Source organism: Porites lutea, chromosome 10 (assembly GCF_958299795.1).
Source record: "Porites lutea chromosome 10, jaPorLute2.1, whole genome shotgun sequence".
NCBI classification, from domain to species: domain Eukaryota; kingdom Metazoa; phylum Cnidaria; class Anthozoa; order Scleractinia; family Poritidae; genus Porites; species Porites lutea.
This window is the reverse complement of record NC_133210.1, coordinates 18,908,649-18,933,663: the sequence shown is the minus strand read 5'-3', so window position 1 is coordinate 18,933,663 and position 25,015 is coordinate 18,908,649. Positions and strand designations below refer to the sequence as shown.

Genomic DNA, 25,015 nt, shown 5'->3' with positions numbered 1-25,015 from the left:
TGATGTCAATGAGCGATGCTTTATTACGGTCACTTCAAAGATGGATTACAGACCATGGGTACCTATGAGAACGCTATGTTATATCTCACTCCAAGCGGTGGAACTGTTACCACTACTAATAACAAGATGTTTCGGCGTGTTAACAAATATTGCAGTGTTTACTTTCTTGTTATGGACAGTGTCACTCACAAAAACTTTATTAACCATGTTGGACTGGCTAAGTCAAAAATGGTTGATGCCCCAACTACAAACACCATGCATGAAATTTAAATTAGTCATCACCTTGATTCATCATGATAATAGGGCATGACGTCATAGACAGAGAACAATAATTAACCCGAACAAGCCCATTGACGTCATAGAAGGAGAACAATACTTTGTCTGAACATATCCAAGTTCCCAAGGGGATTTAGACCTGGACATAAATTTAAGTTGTGATTGTCAAGAGTCTGAAAACGTGAAGGCCTTATCATCGGAGAAATGGCTGGAAAATTGGTTGACTTTTCCTTCGATGGTAAGTTGAATTGGAAAAAAGTGGAGACTTATAGTCAAAGACTTGAATTTTTACCTTTTTAACAAGCAAGACTTCAGCAAAAGCAGGACGGCGTTCCCCCAGAATTCAACGTCTCTTTCTCACTAATTGGAACAGCTAAACCCACAAACGAAGGTTCAGCAGACAAAGAATTCATTCTACTGAAGGTAAACATTAACGAAGATGTCAAACCAGGGAAGATTTATTCCAAAGTCATGGCTCTGGGAAATCGCCTGATGGGAGAGATTGGATTGTTGACACTTACACGACCGTTTACTGACAAGACATTGATGGATATAGATGTAGGACGACCAAAGGACAAGCCATTTTTACAGATTACAAACATTCAATTGTATCAAGGTTCTTTCTTAAAAACATTGCATCATTATACGGTTAACCAAGCTATCATGGATATGATTGCAAAAGCACTCATTTCAAGATGGGAAGAGCTTGACTCAACGGAGTTTGTGTTGTATATCACAATTCACTACGGGTGTAACTAGGTTGTAAGATCAATAAAACTAGACATTGATTCAGTTCAACATTGTGTGTTTATTCACTGCGTGTTTCTAATTTAGTACAAAGTTGGGCATATTTGGACTGCAATTCACCTAATTCTTGCTGGAGTTGAGCCATGGTGGATTTCTTAGGTTTTTTGGTTTTTTTGAGCTGCTGTCGATCCTCTTGTCATTGAACCAGGAGCGCTTGATAACTGTCTTGATCTTCAGCGAGTTTCTTTTGTTCCTCCTGAATCATTTGGTCCAAAATAACACATTGGACTTGATCACAAGCCGCATTGACAATGTTCTGAGTTTCAGGTGAACTCATCTTGGGATAGGCTTTAATAGACTTCAGTCTTCGCGGAAAGGTTCCATTCTTGAGATGTTTTCTGAAACCTTTGATCGCATGTTCACGGTACCGTATCCTGCCTTTGATGGCCATGAGTTTCTGTCGATACTGTTTCAACTTGGTCTTGACAGATTTTTCTGAAGGTTCAGACTTAAGAGGGGGTTCTTCGACAGTCATAGTGCACATGTTACCTCCATGAGATCGAACGTCAAAATGATAGCTGTAGACGTTCGTTCATTCAAAAAAGGTTTAAAAGACAGGTGAGTCCTAATCGTATCATCATTTCATCACAAGCCATCATGTAAACAGGAGGGTATGGCATGTGGACTCCCGCAGAATAACGAGAATGGGACAGATATTTAGAAGAGTTAGAGGCGGAACGTGCACAGAGAGACTTGAATGATACTCTGACCTCGAACGTTGAGAGCCAGAAAGGAGAAGACAGTAAAGAACCATCATAGTTAGAATTGGCGATAGATTCCCCTGTGTTTAACGTCACCTATACTAGACTTAACGGAACGGATTTGTATGTGGTAGTCCTGAAAGAAGTCGCTCCGAGAAAACCAGGGGTACGAAATTGGGATTTTGAAGTGGTGTATCCTCTCTATCATAGATTAAATGACATCATTGAGAAGAGAAAAACACCTAAGACAACCCTCATTAAAGTAGGAGCCTAATCAAGGGAACATATGAACGTGACGTATGCTTGTGAACTCTCACCAGACGAGTGGTCTTATACAACTATGGATGAAATCACAGAAGCATTAGCTGACGAGTTAACGATGAAACAAAACTTAAACAGAGGACTGCTCATGAAAATTTCTTTACATGAGGAGTAGCTGATTGCAGTAAAAGTCTGCAACTAAATTTGCAATGTGTTGAAAAGTCTGCCAGTAAAATTGTAACAGGTTGGAAAAGTCTGCAAATAAATTGGTTGAAAAGTGTGTCACTGTAGTTTAATTCTAATCACTGTCAACGCACAACATATCCTGGACATTGGACATTTAAAGAAAGGAAAAAGTGGACGTTTTGCCAAAACGATATTTTGCTTTTTGAGGGGTGATAAAGACGGTTCACGCAGCGTCATCGTGAGGGGCAAACCAGTCAACCTTGGAGATGGAGAAGATATGCCAGTGCCGTGCACTCTACATTTCACGGGGCAGAAAACATTGAGGTCCTGCGGAAACAGCTTTCATGCCTAGATGAGTGTTAGATGTTGATTCTCACGTTATCACGCTGATTTGTAAAAAAATGCGAAATGCTTAGAGATGAATCATCAAGCAGATCTCAAAGGACGTTTGTAATCACCAAAGAAAATTCAGAATATTACTTTACAATGTCGAATGATCAGAATAGAAACAGCAGAGTTCATACCTGAGTATTTCAGCCGGAAGAACAGTTCACTAACAGTGCGTTTTGTTTTGTAATTGAATAACACAGCTAGAATTTCTTAGCGGGACACTGCACGTGAGTCAAGCATTGTTAGGTCATTAATTACGCAACACGAGCTTAAATAAAATGCAATACGCTTCCAGCTGCGTTCTTATGTACGTGCTCCGTTATTGACAAGTTCGAAATAATGGGGTTGATTTAAGGTGTATGGAAAGAACGATGAGTTCGTAATAATGGGGAATTCGAAATAACCGAGTTCGAAATAACTGATAGTAAATGACTGAAAACATAAGGGTAAATCCAACGGAATTCGATCTTCCTTCGAAATAGCAGGGACTTCGAATTAACCGAGTTCGAAATAGCGGGGTTCGACTGTATTGATTAATCTTGTAAGTACAGAAAAAAGTAGGGCATCACATCGGCTGACCAAAGTTGAAGGCACAGGGTCAAGAGCACAAGATTTTAGAGACAAATGCTGCATAAGAGACTTCACATCTTGTTCCGTTAACATCTTAAATTAGGTGAGGTGGACGAAAGGCGACTCAATGCCCTGTATGTCAGGTTTATGATAGGTTACAGCACCATGACAATTGAGGCGACTCCTAATATGCACTATTTTCTGTACAAAAACTTCCCGACGTCCTCGGCGAAATGAGCCCTATCAATGGTGGGAGGTAGACAGACGGCAGATCCTCTGTTTAGTAAGCAATTACTACCGGCAAACAGCTTCTTTTGATCCTCGCTGTTCTCCACGTGATGCACGTGCAAAGTTGTTGTTTTGCCTTGTCAAGCTATTGCTTTTTTCACTTTCTTGTCGCCGCTGCATCTTAAAACTTCCTATTATTTACGATACATTGTGGTCCATCAGAAACATAATTTTCTCAGTGCAAAGTGAATTGCTCCTACTCATAGCATCCGAAACGTTTTTCGACTCATCGGTAGTTTCTTCGTTTCTGGTTAGCAAAGCTTGGTGAACAAACCGGGCAACTCTGGCGAGATAATAGCCGTCGTGTACGAACTCACGAAAAGAACTCAGGAGAAACAGTTTGCCGATTGGGCACAATAATACAAAGCATTTTATGTGCCCAATCAGGAGCCAGCATTCGCTTGACCGTTTGGAAATGGTCTGGTGAGAGTCGGTACCGAGGGGCCTTTCCCCCTGTGCTTGAAAATGTTCGTCGCGCCTTTTCTCCCGGCCCCACTGACCGCCCCTGGGTCTCCGAGGACGGAATGTAAGTAAAGTTCAAAATTAAAGTTTTGAATAATTAAAGACTAAATTTGGACATTTAAAATGATGTTTTTTCTCACATTTTTTCTTGAAGTGCCGTTAACGGTCATTCCAAACGTGAAGTTTAGAAATAATTATTCAACATAAATAAAAAAGTGTTATTGCTCGATTTCTTTTCTTCAACCGGCCACCAATTGGTCAATAATTTATAATGGTCACGTGACATATCACGTGAATGATCAACATAAAATTAACACTTGAAAATGTTAATGGCGATGAGTTGTTTACGTGTGCTAAATTTTGATTCAGCGCCATCATAGTTATAGCCAATAAACCATTTTCCACAGACAAACTACTTAACTATTTGAGCAGTGAACTAACTGAAAGTCGCGAATATTTGTTAAAAGAAAGGCTTTCAAAATCCTTGGGTTAGAAAGTAGCGTCCCATCATGCAAAGCAGCAAACTTCCGATTTTTGTTCACGACGTCTAGGGAGTCAGCGTTCTTGTTGCTGAAGCTCGCCATTATCGCATCTGGTACTGCTGGGGGTTTTAACGTAGGCAGCAAGTTATCCATGGTAACGTCCACGGAAAACACAAATAATGTATGCATTCTTGAGCTCTAAAGTATGTTACAACAAAATACCTTTCTTCTTTCGGAACATTCTCTATGTTTTTCACAACAAAATAATTATAAGAAAAAATTCGAAAACCACAGTAAGTTAATAGCTATAGGATCCTACCAACTGTAAATATCTCGTATAGCAAGACTCCATAGCTCCACCTATGAGACCAAAAAGTGACATATATCTCCGGTTACATTTTAAATAAATAATAAAAAAAAGTTCTAAGGTTCTTTAATACACATTTTTTTTCTCTTCTAGTTTAGAGATGGGGGAGGGATAGTATTGGCGTCAGTAACGCTGGTTAACCCAGTTACATAAACCGTCTTGTATGCTTCCTTCTTCTCACGTGATGCAATGACGAACTTCTGTTCAGCAAATATCAACTTGTTAATGCATATATAGAAAGTTTTCTTACACGTCGCTCTTGGTGGTGTATCGTCCGTAGAGCAGGGATTCATATGCAGTCCACTTCACTGGTAGACGACCCTACATATCAACAAAGTAAATGGCCATAAGACAAATACTAAATGAACGACGAACATGGAATAGCGAGTTGGCGAAAAGTAGGAAAAATAATGGAAAGGTAATGTACTTCCTTGCTTCCCTGTATCTTAGCAAGAAAGAAAGTCGGTAGAAAATATACTCCGAAATATAAAATCAGAAAGCCATCTTTAAAATTTCTAAAATAATCGTTACTGCAAAAATGAAACTCAGGCTTCGTTTACACGCAACTCCCTTTTTTACTCTTTCTTCCTGTCTTAGTGTCGAAGGACAAAACCGAAGAACGTTTAACTGCAACTTAGCCGTTCTCTAAGACTTTTATCAGGTATAAAGTTAGTAATCTTTTATATTCAGGTCAAAATGCTTGGCAAAGGACGTCTTTATATTACCACACTCAGACAACCATAAACACCTTAAATATGAAATATTAATAATCCCATGTTTTGGTGAAAGGCAAAATAGTCTCTTTTGCTCTTTGGGCTTGTCAAATGTTTTATCAATTTTACACACACTACCTGAACTTCGTGGGCTATAGTTTTGGAAGCAACTCTTAAAGCATGAAACCTAGTAAGCAACGACATAATCAACAAAACCTTAGGCATTTTCCTCCAGGTAACGGCAAAGGATTGCGTGCCAGTCCTATACTGTAGGTCAGTTTCCAATAAAATACAAACCTTTGTCTTCCTTTCATAAATATTTTGTTCTTGTACATCTCTTGCCATTCCAAAGTCAGTCACTTTACAAGTTTCATTTTCTCCAACCAGAACATTTCGAGCGGCAAGGTCTCGATGAATAATCTGCAATGTGAGATTTCATTTCACACAAGCTTAAAACCTTGCAAGTCACATGGACCTGTTAAGACGTTCAGATCTTTCTGTCTTACTTTGATACTGTTACATTTCATTAAATTTTGAAGTCATCTTCTAAGATTTGACACCAAATGGATATGATATTTTTGTCCAAATAAGAGCTCTGTCAGTTTCACGTCTTTACGTCTTAATCCAAATCAGTCCAGCCGGAAATAAATTTATGAAATCGCCATTGTAGAAAGGGTTTCACGTTTGAAGGTTTTAACTCACATCAATCCACCCGGAAATACATTTTATGAAATCGCCATTGTGTAGAAGGTCTATCAAAACGCAAAAGCAAAATGTAGCTGAAAGTGATGAGGGGACCTGAGTGTGTTCTTAACTGTATAATTTTTCTTTGCAAAATGGAGACAGTCTACATCAGACTAGATGAATACACGATAGTCAAATATTTTAGCTTACAGATCTCGATGAGAGATAACTCATTCCATCAGCAACTTGCCAAGAAAACTTCATCAACTGTTGTGACGTCAGACTTGTTTGTGGTTTGATATCTGGGTCTTTGAAGTAAGTGTCATTTAATCCACGGCTCTTTCTCAGGTAACCCAGGAGATCCCCGTACGGAACGTACTCGATTAAGACTAGCAACGGCTCTGAGTAAAAAAAAATTTATTCACTAAGTCACTCATGGACAAAGAGACTGAAAAAGGCACAATTAAAATGACTGGACTGACCCTTTACTTGCAGCATAGTAATTGGTGACTAAAGACAGTTTACTTTAAAAATAACCTACCAGATTGGGTGACGCATCCCAGTAGCTTGATGACGTGCGGATGAGGCTTTAACGTCTTCATCACTTCAAGCTCTGATAACAAATCCTTCCTGTCGGAGTCCGGCGCATCAGCTGAAAAGTAAAGTAACGAGCGTTTTCATTGTTAATCGTTTGTGTTACATTCCTTTAATTTTCAGTTATCCAATTCTTACATTATTAGTTATACAGTGATCAATCAAGTTATCTTGTACCTTTTAACATTTTGACAGCCACCTGTGTGACATGTTGTCTTTCACGTAGGCCTTTAACCTTACCCCTGGCAACCTGACCAAAAGTACCTTTGCCAATTATCTTCTCAATAATCACGTTCTGGCGAAGAATCTCGTGAGAAATTGATGATGGGTTTAAAGGTTCATACTGGCTTAATGATGAAGCGTCGATTGACGGAATGACTTGTGGTGAGCCAGATGATTGGCTAGCCTTACTCAGTGGCATATAATGTCCAGACGAAACCTCTGAAGTCATTTGTCTCATGGATATTTGTTCTGGTTCACGATTATCCACTTGCACTTCAGCCTTAGATAAACGAGAAAACACCACTTAAACTTGACTGTTTACTTTTTTATCCATGTCCACTTTTTATGAGAATTGCAACATTCTTTTGGTTTTACTAACGTAAAAATAAAACAGGACTAAAATGAAAAAGGACAAAAAAGTTAAGCAAAGAAACAACTGTAAAAAAATAACCAGAACAGAACCGACAAACCTCGTAATCTTTTCAACTGTAATTATTGTACAGAGATATTGCACTGATAAGCTCACGTTAATCATTTACCTCACGATTGTGGTCACTTATTTATTGATTGCGACGTTTTTAACGCGTTTGTCAGGTACCTTCATTTAACAACACTTTGAAGTCATCCGTGAAACACTGTACAGAGACACGCCACATCGTGGAATCCATAGTACTTACTATGCAGATGCGCTTAACAGGCTGCTTGGCACCAAAGAGGCGTGCGAGTTGTTCAGGGGAGAGGGTGGGTAGACGAGAGAAACTATGGCTTCTTTTAGTGATCAGCAAAAACCGTGCAAATGCATCCATAACTTAATAGCGGAGCCTCCGTGCGCACGAAGCGCGCGCAGCGGAGCACCATGGGTAATAAAATTTGGCAAACTATCCATCCGAAAAAAGTTGGTTATGACGTCACCGTTCGTCCGTCCGTAGATCCGTACAGACTTTCTGGGTAGGGGTAAGTAGAAACGAATTCCTCTCCTCTCCCCTAGAGAATTTTGTCCCCTATCGTTTCAAAAGCCTTTAGAAATGATCGACAAATCCGAATCTGTCAACTGACCAAATGTTTGGTGGATTTTAGGGGCCGACCATTTGACTTTTGAGGGAGTTATCGGTGATTTCAGGAAAAATGTCTTGTCAGTTTTGTATTTCAAGATTGAAAATACGCCGATAAAAGACACAAATGGAAAGAGAAATTTCAAAAGAATGCTCAGTTTCCTTTTTGTGGACAAACGAAAGCTTTTCGCTATGAAATTGTCTTTCGAGGAATTCAACCTTGTTTTCTACACGGTAGATCGGAGCGCTTGGCTTGTTTGAACCAACCAAGACAGCGAAGTTTCAGAAGACACTTGAGGTACATTCCGTACTCTATGATCGAAGAAAAGTACGTTTTACAAAGGAATTTTGGTATTTAAAAAGGTTTCACGGACGTTCTCTACATTTTGACATCGGCGTGAAAGAAAAACCACAAAATGTGAATTTGAAATTGATGTTTTTACCATGCGCTTGACCGATTTAACTTGCGTGAACGCAACGATTTAACTTGTCTTACGCGAATTGCTTTTTAGGATTAACATATGGGTTTTTGAATCAAATTTTCAAGAAATTAAGTTATTTATCTGTCATTGTTCATTCATAACATTAGCTCAAAAAACGACCATGAGACTACAGATCGTGAGATTTTTAGAAACATTCAGACGAGCCCTTTCTTGAATTAAAACTGAACTGTTGTTTTTGTACATGTTCCGCATTGAATTGCTATTCATTTTCTCATTACTTGCCATTCTAGAATTTTGCAGTGTGCAGTGTGCTGCTATTTTTCCATAACTTATGCCCTGAATACCGCTTGAATTTTGCGTTTGCGTTTGTTTTCAGTTGTTTGTTTACGGCTTTTTATTCTCACTGAAAAAGTGAGCTTATCTAAGAAATGAAAGAGTTCTCCTCTATTCTAAAACGGCAAGACTCGCCGGCTTTTTGAGCCCGAGTTTGTCCTTTTTTTTAAGTTTTAAGTTGCTGTATTAACGTTTATATTTGTAGTGAAAGATTGGATTATTGTTATTAGTAGAGACAAAGGTTATCGTTTGCTTTCCTATGTCTGTCCTCAGGGAAAATATTATACACCTTACGGTAAAATTTTTCTTTCAGATATTGAGGTATAAATGTAAAGGCTACACATAACTGTTCATCCGGGCCCGTTGAAAAAAGAAAGAAAAGAAAAGAAAATGTAATGAGCTTACGGGAAGACAAAAGTCCTTAAGTCGGCCTGATTTTTCTTTTAGGTCTTCCCTTAAACACAGAAACACCGATCCTAGAAATCGTTACCTGTAAATTACTGCTACTTAAGAGACCTACAATTGAACAATTTTTTCCATTCAGGTTTGTTTGCGGGATATTTTCTCTTAATCATTTAGCCCCTCCCTCTAAAGGTGTCTGATGCCGAAGGCTCTTAGGGATGTGAATATTTCTCTTTTTTTGGCTTAGAGTTCATGTTATTACTTTAATTTGATTGCTTTTATAGAAACGGAGGCTTCGCTTTTAGCCCTGGCTAAATCTATATATTAGTAGACCAAGAAGAAACAAATGTGCCTTGCTAAGCAAATAAGCAGATCCTTGTACAATTAGACACATGGTTTAATTTAAGACTTATTAGACTACGAGTAGTCCCCCATTTTTCCTCAGGGATAGTAGAGCGAGCGAAACGCGAGCGCGCGTGAAAATCACCCCACGCGAGAAAAGGTGACACGCGGCGGGGAGAGAGAAAAATGAGGGACTACAGACAAAGCCCAAGCTTTTGAACTAATGCGTTGCTCTCACAACGCAAAACTCTGATTGGCTCTTCAATGGAAATCTGTCAACATCTGTCAAAAACGCGCCAGCTGCTATCAACACTCGACATAATCTCAATTTACAGAACAAATAACTAGAGCAGAGCTAATAACAGCAAAGAACAAATAACTAGTCAGAGTTGCTCTTGTACAAGCAACTAAGAAGAAAGCCAACCCGACAACTGATAAGGTTCTGATAAGGTTCGCGTGGAGAACCGAAACCATGGTCTTGTCTGATCACAAAGTGGGAATTGAATAACAGAACAGTGGCAAGACTGTTAAGCTTACAGTTAACAGTCATGACTCAGTCACATCGCAGTTCTCCATAGTTGATGTAGTTTTAGTTTAAGCTGCAATCCATTCTTCGAGATTTGGATATCGCTATCCGACCTGCTAGAACGCTAACGAGCTGGGCCCAGCGTGACAAAACATTGCAGGAAACCGTCACATTCACGGCCAAAAAGAAAAATTGCTTAAAATTATTCAGATCCAGGAGGCAATCTCCGGAGAAATTAAACAACCCCAAACCCTTATTTAGCCGCATTGAAGAGCTTTACTTTTCAAAAGAGGTCAAAGAAAATGCTCTTACATTAGAGGGCAAATCATGCCGACTATAAACAATAACCGCAGAAAATTAATATGCGTGTCACGACCCCTCAGTGTGAAATAAGCGGCAAAAATCACATTTGCTCAGTCAAAACGTTTTTCTCCAGAGCATAATCTATCCGTCAGAAAAAAAAATTCATTGGAACAAGCAACATTTTGGCATGAGTAAAAGTCGTGTGTTGCCTACACTATCAAGTTCTTCACGCGAAACAACCGTGAAGAAAATTAGTATCTCGGTTTTCTTTTGCTTGCAATAAGTATCCCCCGCAGTTTACCGATGACAAGAGCAATGACAGCTCAATTAGGGAAGGAATCCCATTGGATGCGCTTAATTGATTTGGAAGGGGATACGAACTTCACACTCCAAATTCAGTCGGCCGTGAAGGGTCAAAAGCTTGGGCTTTGTCTGTAGTCCCTCTTTTTTCTCTCTCCCTGCCGCGTGTCACCTTTTCTCGCGTGGATTCATTTTCACGCGCGCTCGCGTTTTGCTCGCTCTACTATCCCTGAGGAAAAATGGGGGACTACTCGTAGTCTAAAGACTTATTGGTCCACATTGTTACTAGCTTATGATGACGCTACAACCGAGGAAAGAGAGCTAAGTTTCTGACACAAGGTTTACCTTCCAGGGCACGGGCACGGGCACGGGCACGGACGGAGATGAAAAGAAAGAGAGATTTGGTTGACGCAGAACTCGACCCTGAAAATACAAAAGGCTGACTAACTTCTGATGAGGATTAAAAACTACGAATAAAGATATTTTAACTAATCTTTCCAAGCAGAGCATTCCGATTTCTTAGATAGCGTGGCTGCGTAAAGAGATATTCAGTTCCGGATTCTCCACTTACAATTCTAATTGTAAGTGGAAACAAACACATAATTCCCCTAGTAAACATGGCTGGTACATTTTGAGCTTTTTCTTCAAATCGATGCCATAACCAAACTTCGTGCCCTGAGTATGTTTCTTTAAGGTGATTCCCTAGTAAAAGAACCTAACATAGATTGTGGATGAAACTTGGTACAATGATGTAACAAGCCAAGAAGATGATAAAAAAGTAATAACAAGGGGAGGTCACCGTGCTCGTTTTGACGTCACAATGCTGACAAATACGGCTATTTTGGACCCTTTGACAAAAACCTCGCGCAGCCCAAAACTAGACAAAAAGGAGAGATTTTTTCGATGATGCATGTGGTATCGCACAGAATTTGACTTCATTGTATTGTTTATCCACTTACATACCAGAAAAATGCCTTTTAATGCCCCTGTTTTTACTTTACGCTCCAAAGTAGAATTGAATTGGACACGCGCTATTCGACCCGTGATAGCTCAATCCGTACAATTTAGTAAAATTGCCAAAAAACTGAACATAGATTTGTGCCAATTTTTTTCTCATCGAAAGGAAGAACTGTCCTTGTTAAAATCATGAAATAAAAAATGGGGGTCACCGTACTCGTTTTTGCGGTAGAGCTGCAGAAAATGCGCACCAAATGGATTTCCTCCGATTTTTGAGAGAGGACTGGGGCGAGCTTCAAAATAGAATGTAGCTGAAAGGGGGAAGAAAGTATTAAAAAATCCGTTTTTACAGAATTTACATCGAGATATCACAGTTAGAACACAATGTGATAAAGAAAGCGTTTAAATGAAAATCAAAGTGAGTAAGTTAAACATCCACTATCGAGGTTCTCCGTGAGGAAATCGAACTTAGCAACACGCGTACTGCTTACGTTATGCACATTCCCAACACGTTGACTCTCACCTCGGCAAGAAACAACCGCAAGCAAAAATTCCAATAGCGTTTCTCTTCAGTCAACTTCATTTTAATACTGTTACTTTACATGCTCTTTTTTACGGCGGCCATCTTGTTATGCGCAGTAAGAGGTGCGCAGTGCAAAACCAGGGAATCACCTTAAGGACTTGCGGAGCTTGGTTGGGGAGTCCGGCCATAGCGTTTTATTAAAAGCAAAAAATGTCGAAGTTATTGATAGAAAGGGAAGAAGGTTTTCGAAATGGAGAATAAACCTCCGAGAGGGAAATAAATGCGGATAGTTCATCGTATAGAGAAGAAGATCAGGCAGAAGAGATAGTTTCTGCGAATGGTAGTGAAGCCAAGGAAACCAAGAGAGTGGTTGCTCTGAAAGGACGACCATCTTTCAAACTTAAAGTCCAGGTGAATTCTAACTTGTACGCATCTGATTGATTACAAGATTTGCCCTACCTGTGATCGTAAACACACCAGATCCTCGATAAGAGAAATTAAATGAAAGAAGGCTTTCTTTGGTGTCACGATTAAGGAGCATTATAACAAACGAAACATTGGAAACCACTTTTAACAATCTTACATCAGCAGACTAGAAAGATTCCACCGCTTTTTATGCAAGAGATAAAATCAAAAAGCTATGAGATGATGGACGTTAATGTATTCGTTAATGAGATTAATTTACCTCCTAAAGAATGGAGTTACACAGTCCTACTATACTACTTTTAGGATCACAGGCCTTGCCCTTCAAGAAAAGATTTCCGGCAGAAACGGAAACTTGGTTGATATCTAGCCATCTTTTTGAAAAATGCGCATATACTGCATTGAAATTACGGGAAACAATGTTGAAATCTAATGACACTTTATAGACCCAATGTAAAAATGGCCACATTAGTTTCATATTCTTTTTTTTTATATTCAGATTAGCCTTACTAGCCTTGTTCTTAAGTGCAAAATTCCAAAGAATACTTTATCTCAGGGAAGGCTAGTCAGGCTAATTTTAATTTAAATAAAAGAGTATTAATTAATCCAGCAACCATTTTTAGGGGTGGTGTACGAGCTGCTCGTAACTCGTAAGATCTCTCCTAATTGGTCGCAAGGAAACAATGACCTGTCATTCTTCCAATTGTTTTAGTGTTTTTTGGGGACAGGAAAACGCACCATTGGTGACTTCCTTTCCGAGCAGCTGCTACATGACCCATTTTTGTATTGGGTCTATGATGTGTTATTTTTCGTAGCTATTTGACCTGAAACATACCTTGAATTCTCCAGTTTTTTCACATGTAGTAGCATACAGCCTGAAATGGTTCAACAAGACAGCAAATTAGAATACATATATGCAAGCTTGACATTTGCTCTCTCTTTTTTAAATGAGTGATTCCAGTTAGCGTCATTTTTGGAAATGAAAAAGTGTAAACATCTTGTCCCCTAGTTGTCCTTTTCAGGGATAACGAGCATTAAGCAAATAATTCAAAGGCAACATAACGATATTAAGAATTCCAAATTACAGAAGGTAATCCAGTTGTCTTTTTCATAAGCGACGCCTACGAACCGCAGTCGGGACTACCGAGAACAAATCCAGCTAGCGGTCAGGGCACTCCAGCGCTCTAACCACTCGGCCATACAAGTTGCGTCCACGTATAAAAATTAAATAATGAAACGTTAAATGTTAAATGTTTTGTCTCTGCGAAAAAAAATCTTACCAATAACTTAACATTGCTCGAAGGTAACGATACCAGGAAGAGTACTAGTTATTCAAATATGTTATTTTTGCCAGATAAATCAAAGGACTAATTGCGAGAACTGAAGGTACCATCAAAACATGAGATTACCTTCCTCCTTTTGCTATCCCTAAAAGAGAATTAAAAGATTAAACTTAGCAGGGTGTTAAAGTAACGACACCGTTAGTTAAGGTAGGACGTGGACTGGATATTAATTGGTGAGAGGAATACTGTAAGGGTTGAGCATTGATTCCGTCACTAAAGACATAGGAAAACGGTCACGTCAGATTTATATGATAAAGATAAAACGTTCCCATAGGTCCAGCCAGGCGTTGAATTGCCACAACAGATCAACTTGGCTTTTTTCTTTTCATCTTTCTTTTTTTGTTTTGTTTTGTTTTGTTTTGCCCTTTTTTTTTTGCAAAATAACTTTTTTAACGGTTTTTGGTTAAGCAAAATGTCATGTCCTCCAAAACATTCCAAAAGTCCGCAAAAAAAACTTTGGACAAATTGACCAAAAACTAGTTTTATAAGAACCCTACGTTTCCCTTAGGTAATTAGATTTTTACTCTATTATTACTGAAGATTTCACCGAGTTTTAAATAAAGAATCTACCTACCTAGTACCAATTAAATTGGGCTCACGGAATTGGAGATATAAACTGCATGTGTAATTGGCTTAAGTATTTTACAATCAAACAATAATGACACTCGGAGTCGTGTGTTTGTCGAAGCATGTCTTCTTAAACCGTCCTTAGACTGCTTCTCTTCTTCTACGCTGAAAAAGCCGGCTAAAAGAGGTCCGAAGCAGAAACAAATCGGCACATCGGACTGTTGTAGAAAATGTGGGTGCTTTGTATACCTCAATATAGCCTGCGTAGCATGGCGGTTTTGGTTGGGCGCGCTAAGTAATATAGGCGGGTGGTCAGGCGGGCGAGGGTAGAGAAATGGCGAGGAGATTGGGGCGGGAGCAACGAAAAACCGCCTGCATGGATGGGGGCCTTTTTTGAGTCGGTCCGTAGGGCTGCATACGGATCGTTCCAATTGGATGAGAATGTTTGCCCGTCAATCAAATATTTGGTAATCTCCCATGGGAGAGTTCCAAGTGACTGAACATATCATCTCTGCAAAACGAAAATCAAAATATCAAAGGAGCGTTGACCGGAGCGTTGTCGATCTTGAATATTCGACGGGAAAACAGGGCAACTGTATTGAAGCCTGAACTGGAAATTTGCCATTTACTTCAAAGGAGAGATGTCATGGAAATGTTGCCAACAGGTTTTGGTAAGAGCATGATCTTTCTTACGACAGCAAAAGTAAATCTGCTTCGAGAAAGTCCACCTAAATTTTCTCTATTACTTGGTGTTAGAGAATAGAATAACGCACTCCAGCGCACTACTTCGAACGGTGTCGGCGATTGTGGTCGATGAATGGCACACAGGAGACAAAAGACGCACAGCATAATTCTCCATACTTGGTGTAGCTTAAGTTTAAGCTGAAACTGAAATCTGAAGATCGCCCTTTCCGTAAAAATTCAACATCCTGCAAACAACATTTAAAAGCCGGGCCCAGCGTCAAAACATAGCCGGAAATTATCACATTCAGAGACAAAGAAACTACAAGCCAAGGCTCATTGGGTGTAGTTATTCTTATCCAGACATTTTAGTCGGAGAAAACCAAAGAAGCTAAAATATTTATTTAGCCGTAATAAAAAGTCTTAGGTTTTAAGAATGGTCAAACAAAGGAGTACTGTTCTTTAGAACTGCATCTGAGATCAACAAATTCTATCAGAAACACCTACAGAGGCACTAACCACAGGAAATAATTACACAATATGGATGAAACAAACCAACTTTATGACCTCTAAATAAATGTAAGACTAATGCGGCAAAAATAAGATTTACTCAGTCAATTTTATAACGCAGTGTTGTCACCTACGCGCGAGATAGCAAAAAAGAAGACAAACCTGTGTTTGTTCAAGCAAACTCCAATTCCGGCCAAGGTCACGTTTTTCATTATATCACGAGCTTAGCCTGTCAACACTTTATTTCTGATTGGTTGGGAAAACTGAAACCAACCAAATAAGGAGGTGGCAGTTGAAAAAGCCACGAATCCGGGCAGGTGGTTTTTATTTTTCTCGCGGCGTTGCCGTCTGTTCGCGCGCTCTTTCGTGCGCGTTTTTGCGGCTTCGCCGCTTAGTAGTGCTCCCGACAAAACCGCCATGCTACGCAGGGTAACCTCAATAGCACCGGGTAATCATCACGTTCCCGTAAAGCTACAGAGAATCCTCTTTTGAGAGAGTTCGGCAAGGTGTTCCAAAACGAAAGTTGGCGGACGATTTAAGAGATCTTGGTTTTACTGTTTCGCAAACAGAAGATCAGTCAAGTAGGGTTTGTTCGCATTGCAGTAATCAGGTTACAAGCACCCAAGCTGGATTTTCTTTTATTAAAGCCAGCTTTCAAGAAAGCGAGCACGACGATAATAGGGCCGTTTATACGAGAGAAAATAAGCCGCGGCTCACTATATCCGCGACTTACATAAGACGCGAACACCCCGTATAAATGGTACAAAATCTATGTTCACGGTTTATTCAACCTAAGGCCAGCTCAAGCCGCGGCTTATCCTGGCCGAGGGGTTTTGGGATGGGCTTATCCAAGCCGCGGCTTACCTTGGACGTGAAAGTGTTCGTATAAATGCACTCAAACGTTGTCCGCGGCTTGCTGAAGCCGTGAACGACTGCTGCGCATGCTCTGTTTTCAATTATCATTACGAGCCGCAAGGTCGATTTTCGTGCACGCACCAGGGATCTTTAATTTCCATGGAGATACCCATTAACTGGACTCAAGTAACTACAAGGCGTTAGTCTTGACACATTTCCTTGCGCACCTCAGGTGTGCACATTAATCGCTTTCTGTCAGTTCATCTGTCAATAAACTCATTTTAGGACAGGATACAAATTTGCGTCAAATATCAGAGCTTGTCTTCTGCGCGCCGAATTTATACCATCGGAGCGAGATATTTTAACTCAGCTATGGTTCTCGTCAAAATCGTTTAATGAATACTTGAATTCATGGTTGGTGTTAAAAAAAGGGTCTTGTTGCAAGTCTTGGAAAAAAAGAAATATTTTTTTCGTTTCTTAAGCGAAAGGCAAAATCTAGCGCTTTATGAAGGTCGAATTCGAACCCTCTAAAGTAATAATTATTCGGTACGTTACCTGGTAAGTTACATATTGTCGCCGAAATGGTTTCAAAAGTTCGACGTGAAGAGTTCTGGATGTTATTTCGCATTATGTCAGAAGAACAGAAACTGTATTCGCCGATATAAGGTAAGAGAGAACTTTATTATTTAAAAGGTAGAGGGGCAGCTTGTTATGGCTCTCGCATGCGGAGTTCGAGCACATCGGTGAAGCCGGTTTGACGACACAGAAATCGTGGTTCCAGGAAAAAGCAAACTGAGGAAAATATCTACTTGTCTTTGGTTTTGTGTATATCCTCGATCACTATACAATAACGCGCAAATATTATAATTCAAAGGGCATTTACAACACGCGCCAAAAGAGCCGTGATCCCGCCAAAACGCTCGAACCATCTAACAGAGTGTAAAAAGGGGGCTGGTAGGCAACACACGACTTTTATCTCGTGCTAAAATGCTGCTGGTTCCAAAAATTGTTTTCCCTGGTGGGTATATTATATTCTGGGTTCTACTCTTTGAATGAGTAAATGTGAATTTTGCCGCTTGTTTCATACTGAGAGGTCATGACACGCATATTGATTTTCTGCGGTTATTGTTTCTGGTCGGCTTGATTTGCCCTCTGATACAAGAGCACTTTCTTCGACCTCTTTTGAAACGTAAATCTCTTCCTTTGCGGCTAAATAAGAGTTTTAGGTTGTTTATTCTTCTCCAAAGTGCCTCCTGGATCTGAATAGCTAAAGGCGATATTCTTTTGTCCGTGAATGTGATGGTTTCCTTCAATTTTTGTCACGCTGGGCCCATCTCGTTTAGTATTTTCTGCACGATGTTAAATTTCCACCGAAAGTGATTTACAGATCCAAATTTCCAGGAATGGATTATAGGAACGCATTTTGCGAAGAGAGATTTTTTAAGTAAAAAGAACTCGGATCCTTAAATCGATCGTGTTCTAGCTAGCCAATTGCAGTTTTCATATTCTGTGTTAGTTTGGAAGATTCAGTGGATTATTCTCTCCTCTCCCTCTTGGCTTACAGGCGGCGCGCCCAAGTTTAAGAGGTGAAGAGAGATTTATTTAAATTCAAACACTCGTAGCTTGAGTCGATCATGTTTTACTAGCTAGCCAATTGCAGTTTTTATACGCTGTGTTAGTTCGGATAATTCAGCAAATTTTTCTCTCCTTTCCCTCTTAGCTTAACGGCGGCACGCCCAAGTTTAAGTGGTGAAGAGAGATTTTTTTCAAGGGTAAACCCTTTTCAAGGGTAGACCATGTTTTCTAGCTGGCCAATTACAGTTTTCATACGCTGTGTTAGTTTGGTAATTTAGTAGATTATTCTCTCCTCTCCGTCTTAGCTTACAGGTGGCACGCCCAAGTTTAAGAGGTGAAGGGAGATTTTTTTCAAGGGTAAAAAAACTCGTAGCTTGAATCGATCATGTTTTACTATCTAGCCAATTGCAGTTTTCATACATACGCTGTGTTAGTTTGGTTATTCTCTCCTCTCTCTCTTGGCTTACAGGCGGCACGCCCAAGTTTAAGAGGTGAAGAGAGATTTTTTAAGGTAAAAAACTCGTAGAATGAATCGTCATGTTTTAGCTAGCTAGCCAATTGCAGTTTCCTTACGCTGTGTTAGTTTTGTTTCTCTCTCCTCTCCCTCTTGGCTTCCAGGCGGCACGCCCAAGTTTAAGAGGTGAAGAGAGATTTATTTAAATTGAAACACTCGTAGCTTGAGTCGATCATGTTTTACTAGCTAGCCAATTGCAGTTTTTATACGCTGTGTTAGTTTGCATAATTCAGTAAATTTTTCTCGTATAAATGGTTCCTTTGGCGTCTTATGTAAGCCTCGGCTATAGTAAGCCGCGGCTTATTTTCTCTGGTATAAACAGTCCTAATACCTTTAGGTTTTTTAAAAAAAAGAATGTCCGCATCACCTCATGGTTCCGCGGCAAGGTAATACAATGACTGAAATGCCAGATTTTCTCATTGCTTCAACTTGATCATTCATAATACTTCGTAATGGTGATGCAACTACAATTCCACGTTCTTTTCTCTTCGTTTGAGTTTCACTGCCCCGAACAAATGCTAAAATCAACTTTTCGCAAAAACCATGGGAAGAACCGCCACAACACCCTTTTGCTCCAGTAAATTCAAAACAGCCTGGCGCTGCTTTTCTTTGAACACGCATATGCTTAAAAAGTGTGCCAAACAGTGGTCAGAATTTACACTACGATACAAAAGACAATTATGGTCAACGTGGTCAACACAAGCTTGTAGTATGACTCCATCGCAAGTTAACAAGTCGGCGGCGCTTTCAATCGAAGTTATTTTTTATGCAAATTACAATAGTAAGTGTCGCGGTTAACGCGTCCAGGCAATGACAAACGCTTCTACTCGCATGATGCGAGCGTGATGAGTCGTTGACATGATGATGACAGGATAATCGCCGTTCAACCAATGGTTATTTGCTTTTCCTGGGAAAAGCAAGTTTCAGTTGCTCCCAAAGATGTCTACAGACCCTTTTTTTCTTCTTCTCCCACCACTACCCCCTTGCGCTGGCGGTCAATAAATCCCTGCGGTTTATATTTTATCACCCGCGCTCATAGGACTTTGAAAAGATAATAAAGGGTCTGTGAACAGGCTAATTGAGCACAGAGGGCTCGAACAAATTTCTTTAGTTGTATAACTTTATATAATCACCCTTGTTCGCCATCTTCTTGTCCTTATTTCTCCTCCACATCCACCCAGCAAAGACTCCAGCAAAGGCAGCAAGCACAACAATAGGTATGACGACAGCAAGAATGATTGGCAGTTTATCGTCTGGAATTAGACAAGGAGGCATTGCCATTTTATTGGAATAGTTTAGCGCTGCGACCTATTGCAATGGTTGTAACGAAAAACAATTTCAATTAAGCTCCAACAGGTTCCATGATTACTGGTGATTACTGTGTATGTTTGAGATGCAACTTTAATGTAAAAGACGAAGAGCATTGATAGATCATATAATAACATACTAACTTTTATCGAATTTGCTGATTCTTTTATACTTGTTCGACACAAAAACAGATTAATTGATTTGTCTATCAAGATACACACCTTTCTTTTTATGAGGAAACTTTGATTTGTGAGAATAATTACACGTGATGTTAACTTCACGTAAAAACGTTGTGAAATTTAGTTTTGGCGATGGCGCTCTACATCAACACACACACACAAGTTTAAGGCTGAAGCAAAATTTTCCTGAAAGTCTTATGCGTAAGAAAAAGATTTAAATACACTATTTTTCGGCCTCGGTCAGTCCTAAAAAACCTGTGCTCTCGGAATTGAGTATGGACCTCTCAGCCGGCAAATAACACAATCATGTACATTTAGTTTCACTTCAATTCCTTATTCCATCTTCAAATAAAGAAAGACAAAGGCATTCATGATTATAAAATTAACACCTTTTTCTTGTACCTATAGTGTACCAGTTAATTATCAGGCTTTCTTATAGTTCACACTTGTTCCGTTAACTAGCTCTCGTTAATTTACCGATAATTAAAATGAATCAATAAAACAGTGTCTACGGGTACAAATATTTAATAAAGATATAAATCATATCATTTTTTTGTTAATCCTGCCCGTCCATTTTTTTTTCTTTTTTGTACCCTTCGTTGTCTATCCCAAACTATTAAATCTTATTAGAGGACCAAGCTAGAAAAAAATATTATAAAACCCCACAAAAAGCCTGTAGTTGTTTCATCTTAAAAAAACCATCGATCGGTACCTGATAGCTGAAAACCGTTGGAGGAACAATACATATCGAGTTAAGTCATACCATGATGCACAGAAGATATTGCTGTAGTTTTTTCAGTAGGTGGCATGACTGTACTTTCAGTAACAAGAATTCCCTTAATGAATAAGTGTTTAACAGCGAGTTCTCCAAAATTGTTAACTGTGGCAGCTGTTCGAAGCGTATGAACTACCAAAGCTTCTGATACAATCAATGTAAATTCAAGGGCCAGTTTGACAGTTAGACTTCCACAACTGCAAGTAGAGAGACAATCAGAAGACTTTTTTGCCTTGTGTTGTTTTAACGCCACGTCTAAATGAAGATGTGACCATTCCAGATGTATAGAAATTTAATTAGCAAATTAGGGTCCCTCCTTTTTACGGATTGATCTCTGCGTTAGCGCTGTATTACTCTACCAAATGAGCTATGGAGATCCATACATGAAGATCGGGCAACTGCCATGGTCTCATCTTCATTAAGGCTAGTTATAGTTATAGTTCATATAGTTCACACGATACCGGATACCTTTTGTAATTTTTCATTTTTTTTTTAGTTTTGAGCCACAAGAAAAATGCTATCTGTCCCCTTTGAATCTTTGATCAACTCAATGGCATAAGTTTACGTCACTATGACGTCAAATTGTTGATAGAATTTATTGACAGAACCCAAACTTCATCCATTTGCCCCCAAAAGGTACCAGTGCAGTGAAGAATACTATAAAATTTAGTATAAAATTTAGTCTGATAAAATCATGAAGTTGGCTTACACACTGTTAACTTATAGCAAAATCAGTGCGTCATTCATGATTAAACAAGGACCTGAACCATCCGCTATCTTGGATTACATTTCGTTTAGCTTAAAAGCCGCATAATTCGAGGAAATCGTGCAGTGATTAAACAGTTTCATTTCAGACTTTGTATGAAAAATTTAACATAGTTGTTAAAACGTAGAAATACAAAGCAGCGAAAACTTACTACAACTATCGCGTAAATAACATCTATAATGACGAAATTTACCATTCAGTCTTTGAAAAAGGAAATCGATGGCCTGAAGAGTAAACTGGAGGCCCTAACCAAAGATTTTAAAGCCCTTAAAGAGCTCCTGGAGAAGGAAGAGTCAACGGACAAGACGGGACAAGATGGCGGTCCTTCGTTGCCGGGAAATTGAAAACGGCTTGCAGTTTCTTGGCGACGAATACGATGACTCACGGAATTCAAACACCGCTGCCAAGAAGAAACCTCGCTGTTTTGACCTTACAATTTGACGACGTCACTGTGAAAACCATAAATAAAAGTGTAAATCTTGAACGAAAAGATTGCATAAAATACCTAAGAGTCTAAATAAATGAGAATGTCACAGTTGCCAGCAAGATAAGTAAAACGATTCGTATGCTGTCTACATTAAGACACTTTATACCTTCTTCTGTTCTTGTGAACATTTACAATGCACTGATAACACCTTACTTAACCTATGGTCTTATCCCTTGGGGAAACGCCTGTAAAACGTATCTCGACAAAATACTTTTCCTTCAAAAACACGTGCACTACGCTTAATACATTCTGCAAACAGACAAGATCATACTATTCCTTTATTCGTGAATGCTAAAGTATTGCCATAAAATTTCTTGTATTATGAATTTGTCTTAAACTTAACGCACGACATAGACGAAAGAAATGCACCGATAAATATTTTGAACTTGTTTTCAAGGACATCAAATTCACATCACTATTCTACACGCTCATCAACTTCACAAAATTTCTTCATAAAAAAATCTAGACTTGATGTACAAAAGAATGCGTTCTCTTGCGTTGTCGCGCACATACGTACATGTATGGAATGAGACGCCAAATAGCTTTAAAAAAAAACATATCAAGGAGGACCTTCCGGAAAAAAAACTTAAAAACTGAAATGAGCTTTATTAAATATACTGAAAACCGAAGACAACTATATTGATAACGAGAAAATTATGGCCAGACTTAACTTACAACTCTTCTCTCTATATATAACTAGTACCTATCATCATAATTGTTTCTTTTTTTTTGTCCTTTAATTAGTTTTCTTTTTTTTGGTTTAATGTGGAACCATATTATACATTTTTCTCCTTTTTTTCGGAAAAAAACTGTTACTTTGTTAATCTCTTTTTCTTGACATCTGTAATATTTTAAAACTTGTGAGACTGACCTGCCTCGATTAGTTTCAGCTACCTGCAGGTCTGTCAGATTTGATTGTAATAGTTTTTTATATATATATATAATAAATAAACTTGAACTTGAAACTTGACAAAGAATATAAAGAGGAGGCTATGTTGATCAAAAAAGAAAGGAAAAATCAAAACAAACAGGGTGGTGCAGTTAACCCAGTTCATGAATATTTGATATTTCCAGACAGTTCTAGGAATTGGTTACTCATACAATGTAGAAATTAAACATGAGCTTATTCCATATAGTCACCACCTTAGATGTAACTGAAAAGGTAACAAGAACAGTGTTTAGTTGAACATGTTGCCCATTCTGATACATAACTCAAGGTTAAATTTTGTCAAAAGTAAACACTTTTTGCTTAACATCGTACCATCAGGTGGCTTTGGTGTAGTTTTACCAACGCCTGGGTGGGTTGTAACTAGAATTTCTGGTCGTGTTCCTTTGATGGATGAAACGTCTACATTGAAATTTCCAAGCTTCCCATCCTTAGCGGCGTCTTTAAGTATATTTATTATCCGCTTCTCAGTGACAATGGCACTAAAACTCAGGGTGAGATCGACAATCACACTTCCACATCTATAAGAAGAAAACAAGGTTATTAGAGTTTCACGAAATCGTCTGAGTTTGGGCTTCCTTCCAGCCGTTGGTCCAGTAGCAAAGAGATCAGCAAGTGTGTAGCATGTCACTCTTTTGACTAAATCCTTTGCCCACGGTGAATTTTTCACCATCTCGGTAAGTTCCTTCATTGTGAAGATATGCCTTGATGGCACTAAATGGTAATGAGTCACATACATCTGAAGAAAAAGTTACCGAGTTCGATCATCAATGTGGACAAGACCTCTTTACTCACCATGTGAAAGAAAAGAAAAACCGCACAATAAAACAGGCCGCTAAGCAGGTACCCAGAGAAAAAGGTACATCCAGCCTTAGTCCAGAGGTTCTACATGTAAATAATCTTGGCCAAGAACACTGGATTTATGCTGTTACTATTCGCACCAGTCCCTTGTATTCATTCGCTTTGCTCACCTATCATGGCCGACGAACAAGTCCCTGCACAAGCTGCAGTTCAACAAGCTCAAGCGTTGCTTCAGCCTGCCCAACCGCCGGTGGCTGGTCCAAATACTCCAGTCGAGCCTAATCCTTCTCCCTTACAGCTATATAATTTTTCTTTCTTGTTGGTTTTGTTATTGTTGTTCAGACTTTTCTGGCTTGCTTCCCCACCACGTTGCTCGCCCCGTTCTGTCTTTATATGCTATCGTTAGTATTTCCTCGCTTCATTTTTTCTTTACTGTGTTTTCAAACTTCTTGTCTTACGCCTCCACACGCCTGGCCGGTTATTTACTGTGATATTTTTAGACAGTGCTCCGTCATAACTCGTGGGAAGAAATCTCACTCGGGCTACTGATTTTGCGGAGAAAGTTACGAGAAAATATCTCGAATCTCCGGAGAAAGACACTTACACGCACTACGACTTGTCAGTGACCTGGTATCACTGCAACCAGAAACCCATAAGGGGTTGAAACGTGTAACTCTCATATGTTTGCTTTGTCCTATGCTCGTGATTATTCAATTTCAAAAGTACCATATTTGGAACGAGAAGAGATAACTGACCAATCAAACTTCGTAAACAACGTGACGTAATTTTCCTTCAGGTTCCCGCGCCCGCTTAAAAAAATGGCAGACAAACGGGGGAATAACTCCCGAAAGCCGAGAAAGCTTTCAAAGGTTGAAACCAGGAATATTAGCGAAACACTGAGCAGGATATTATTGCCTTACCACCCGGGCCAAACATAACATTGTGAAACCTATTGATGGCCTCGCAACTTCTTGAAGTTGTCACTTCAAAAAACGATGCCTCGTTGACCCTCTGCACAGTAAACTTATACTGCAAATAGGCTTTTAAAATTCTTATGTTAAGAGTCTAGAATAAACAGTGAAAAATATTTTCGAATAAAAT

At 39.2% G+C, this 25,015-nt stretch overlaps 1 protein-coding gene across 1 annotated transcript in view; it reads right to left on the bottom strand.

Moving 5' to 3' along the window:
• LOC140950288 (fibroblast growth factor receptor 1-like) overlaps positions 1-25,015 on the bottom strand; it is a 53,953-nt gene that overhangs the window by 13,231 nt on the left and 15,707 nt on the right. The window contains exons 4-13 of the mRNA XM_073399508.1: positions 23,429-23,634; positions 19,786-19,905; positions 14,017-14,035; positions 13,443-13,482; positions 6,959-7,283; positions 6,729-6,839; positions 6,398-6,588; positions 5,801-5,923; positions 5,041-5,111; positions 4,743-4,783 (exon numbers count right to left, since the gene is read on the bottom strand). Of these exons, the coding sequence (XP_073255609.1) occupies positions 4,743-4,783; positions 5,041-5,111; positions 5,801-5,923; positions 6,398-6,588; positions 6,729-6,839; positions 6,959-7,283; positions 13,443-13,482; positions 14,017-14,035; positions 19,786-19,905; positions 23,429-23,634 (1,247 nt within the window). The remainder of the gene's footprint in view (positions 1-4,742; positions 4,784-5,040; positions 5,112-5,800; positions 5,924-6,397; positions 6,589-6,728; positions 6,840-6,958; positions 7,284-13,442; positions 13,483-14,016; positions 14,036-19,785; positions 19,906-23,428; positions 23,635-25,015) is intronic.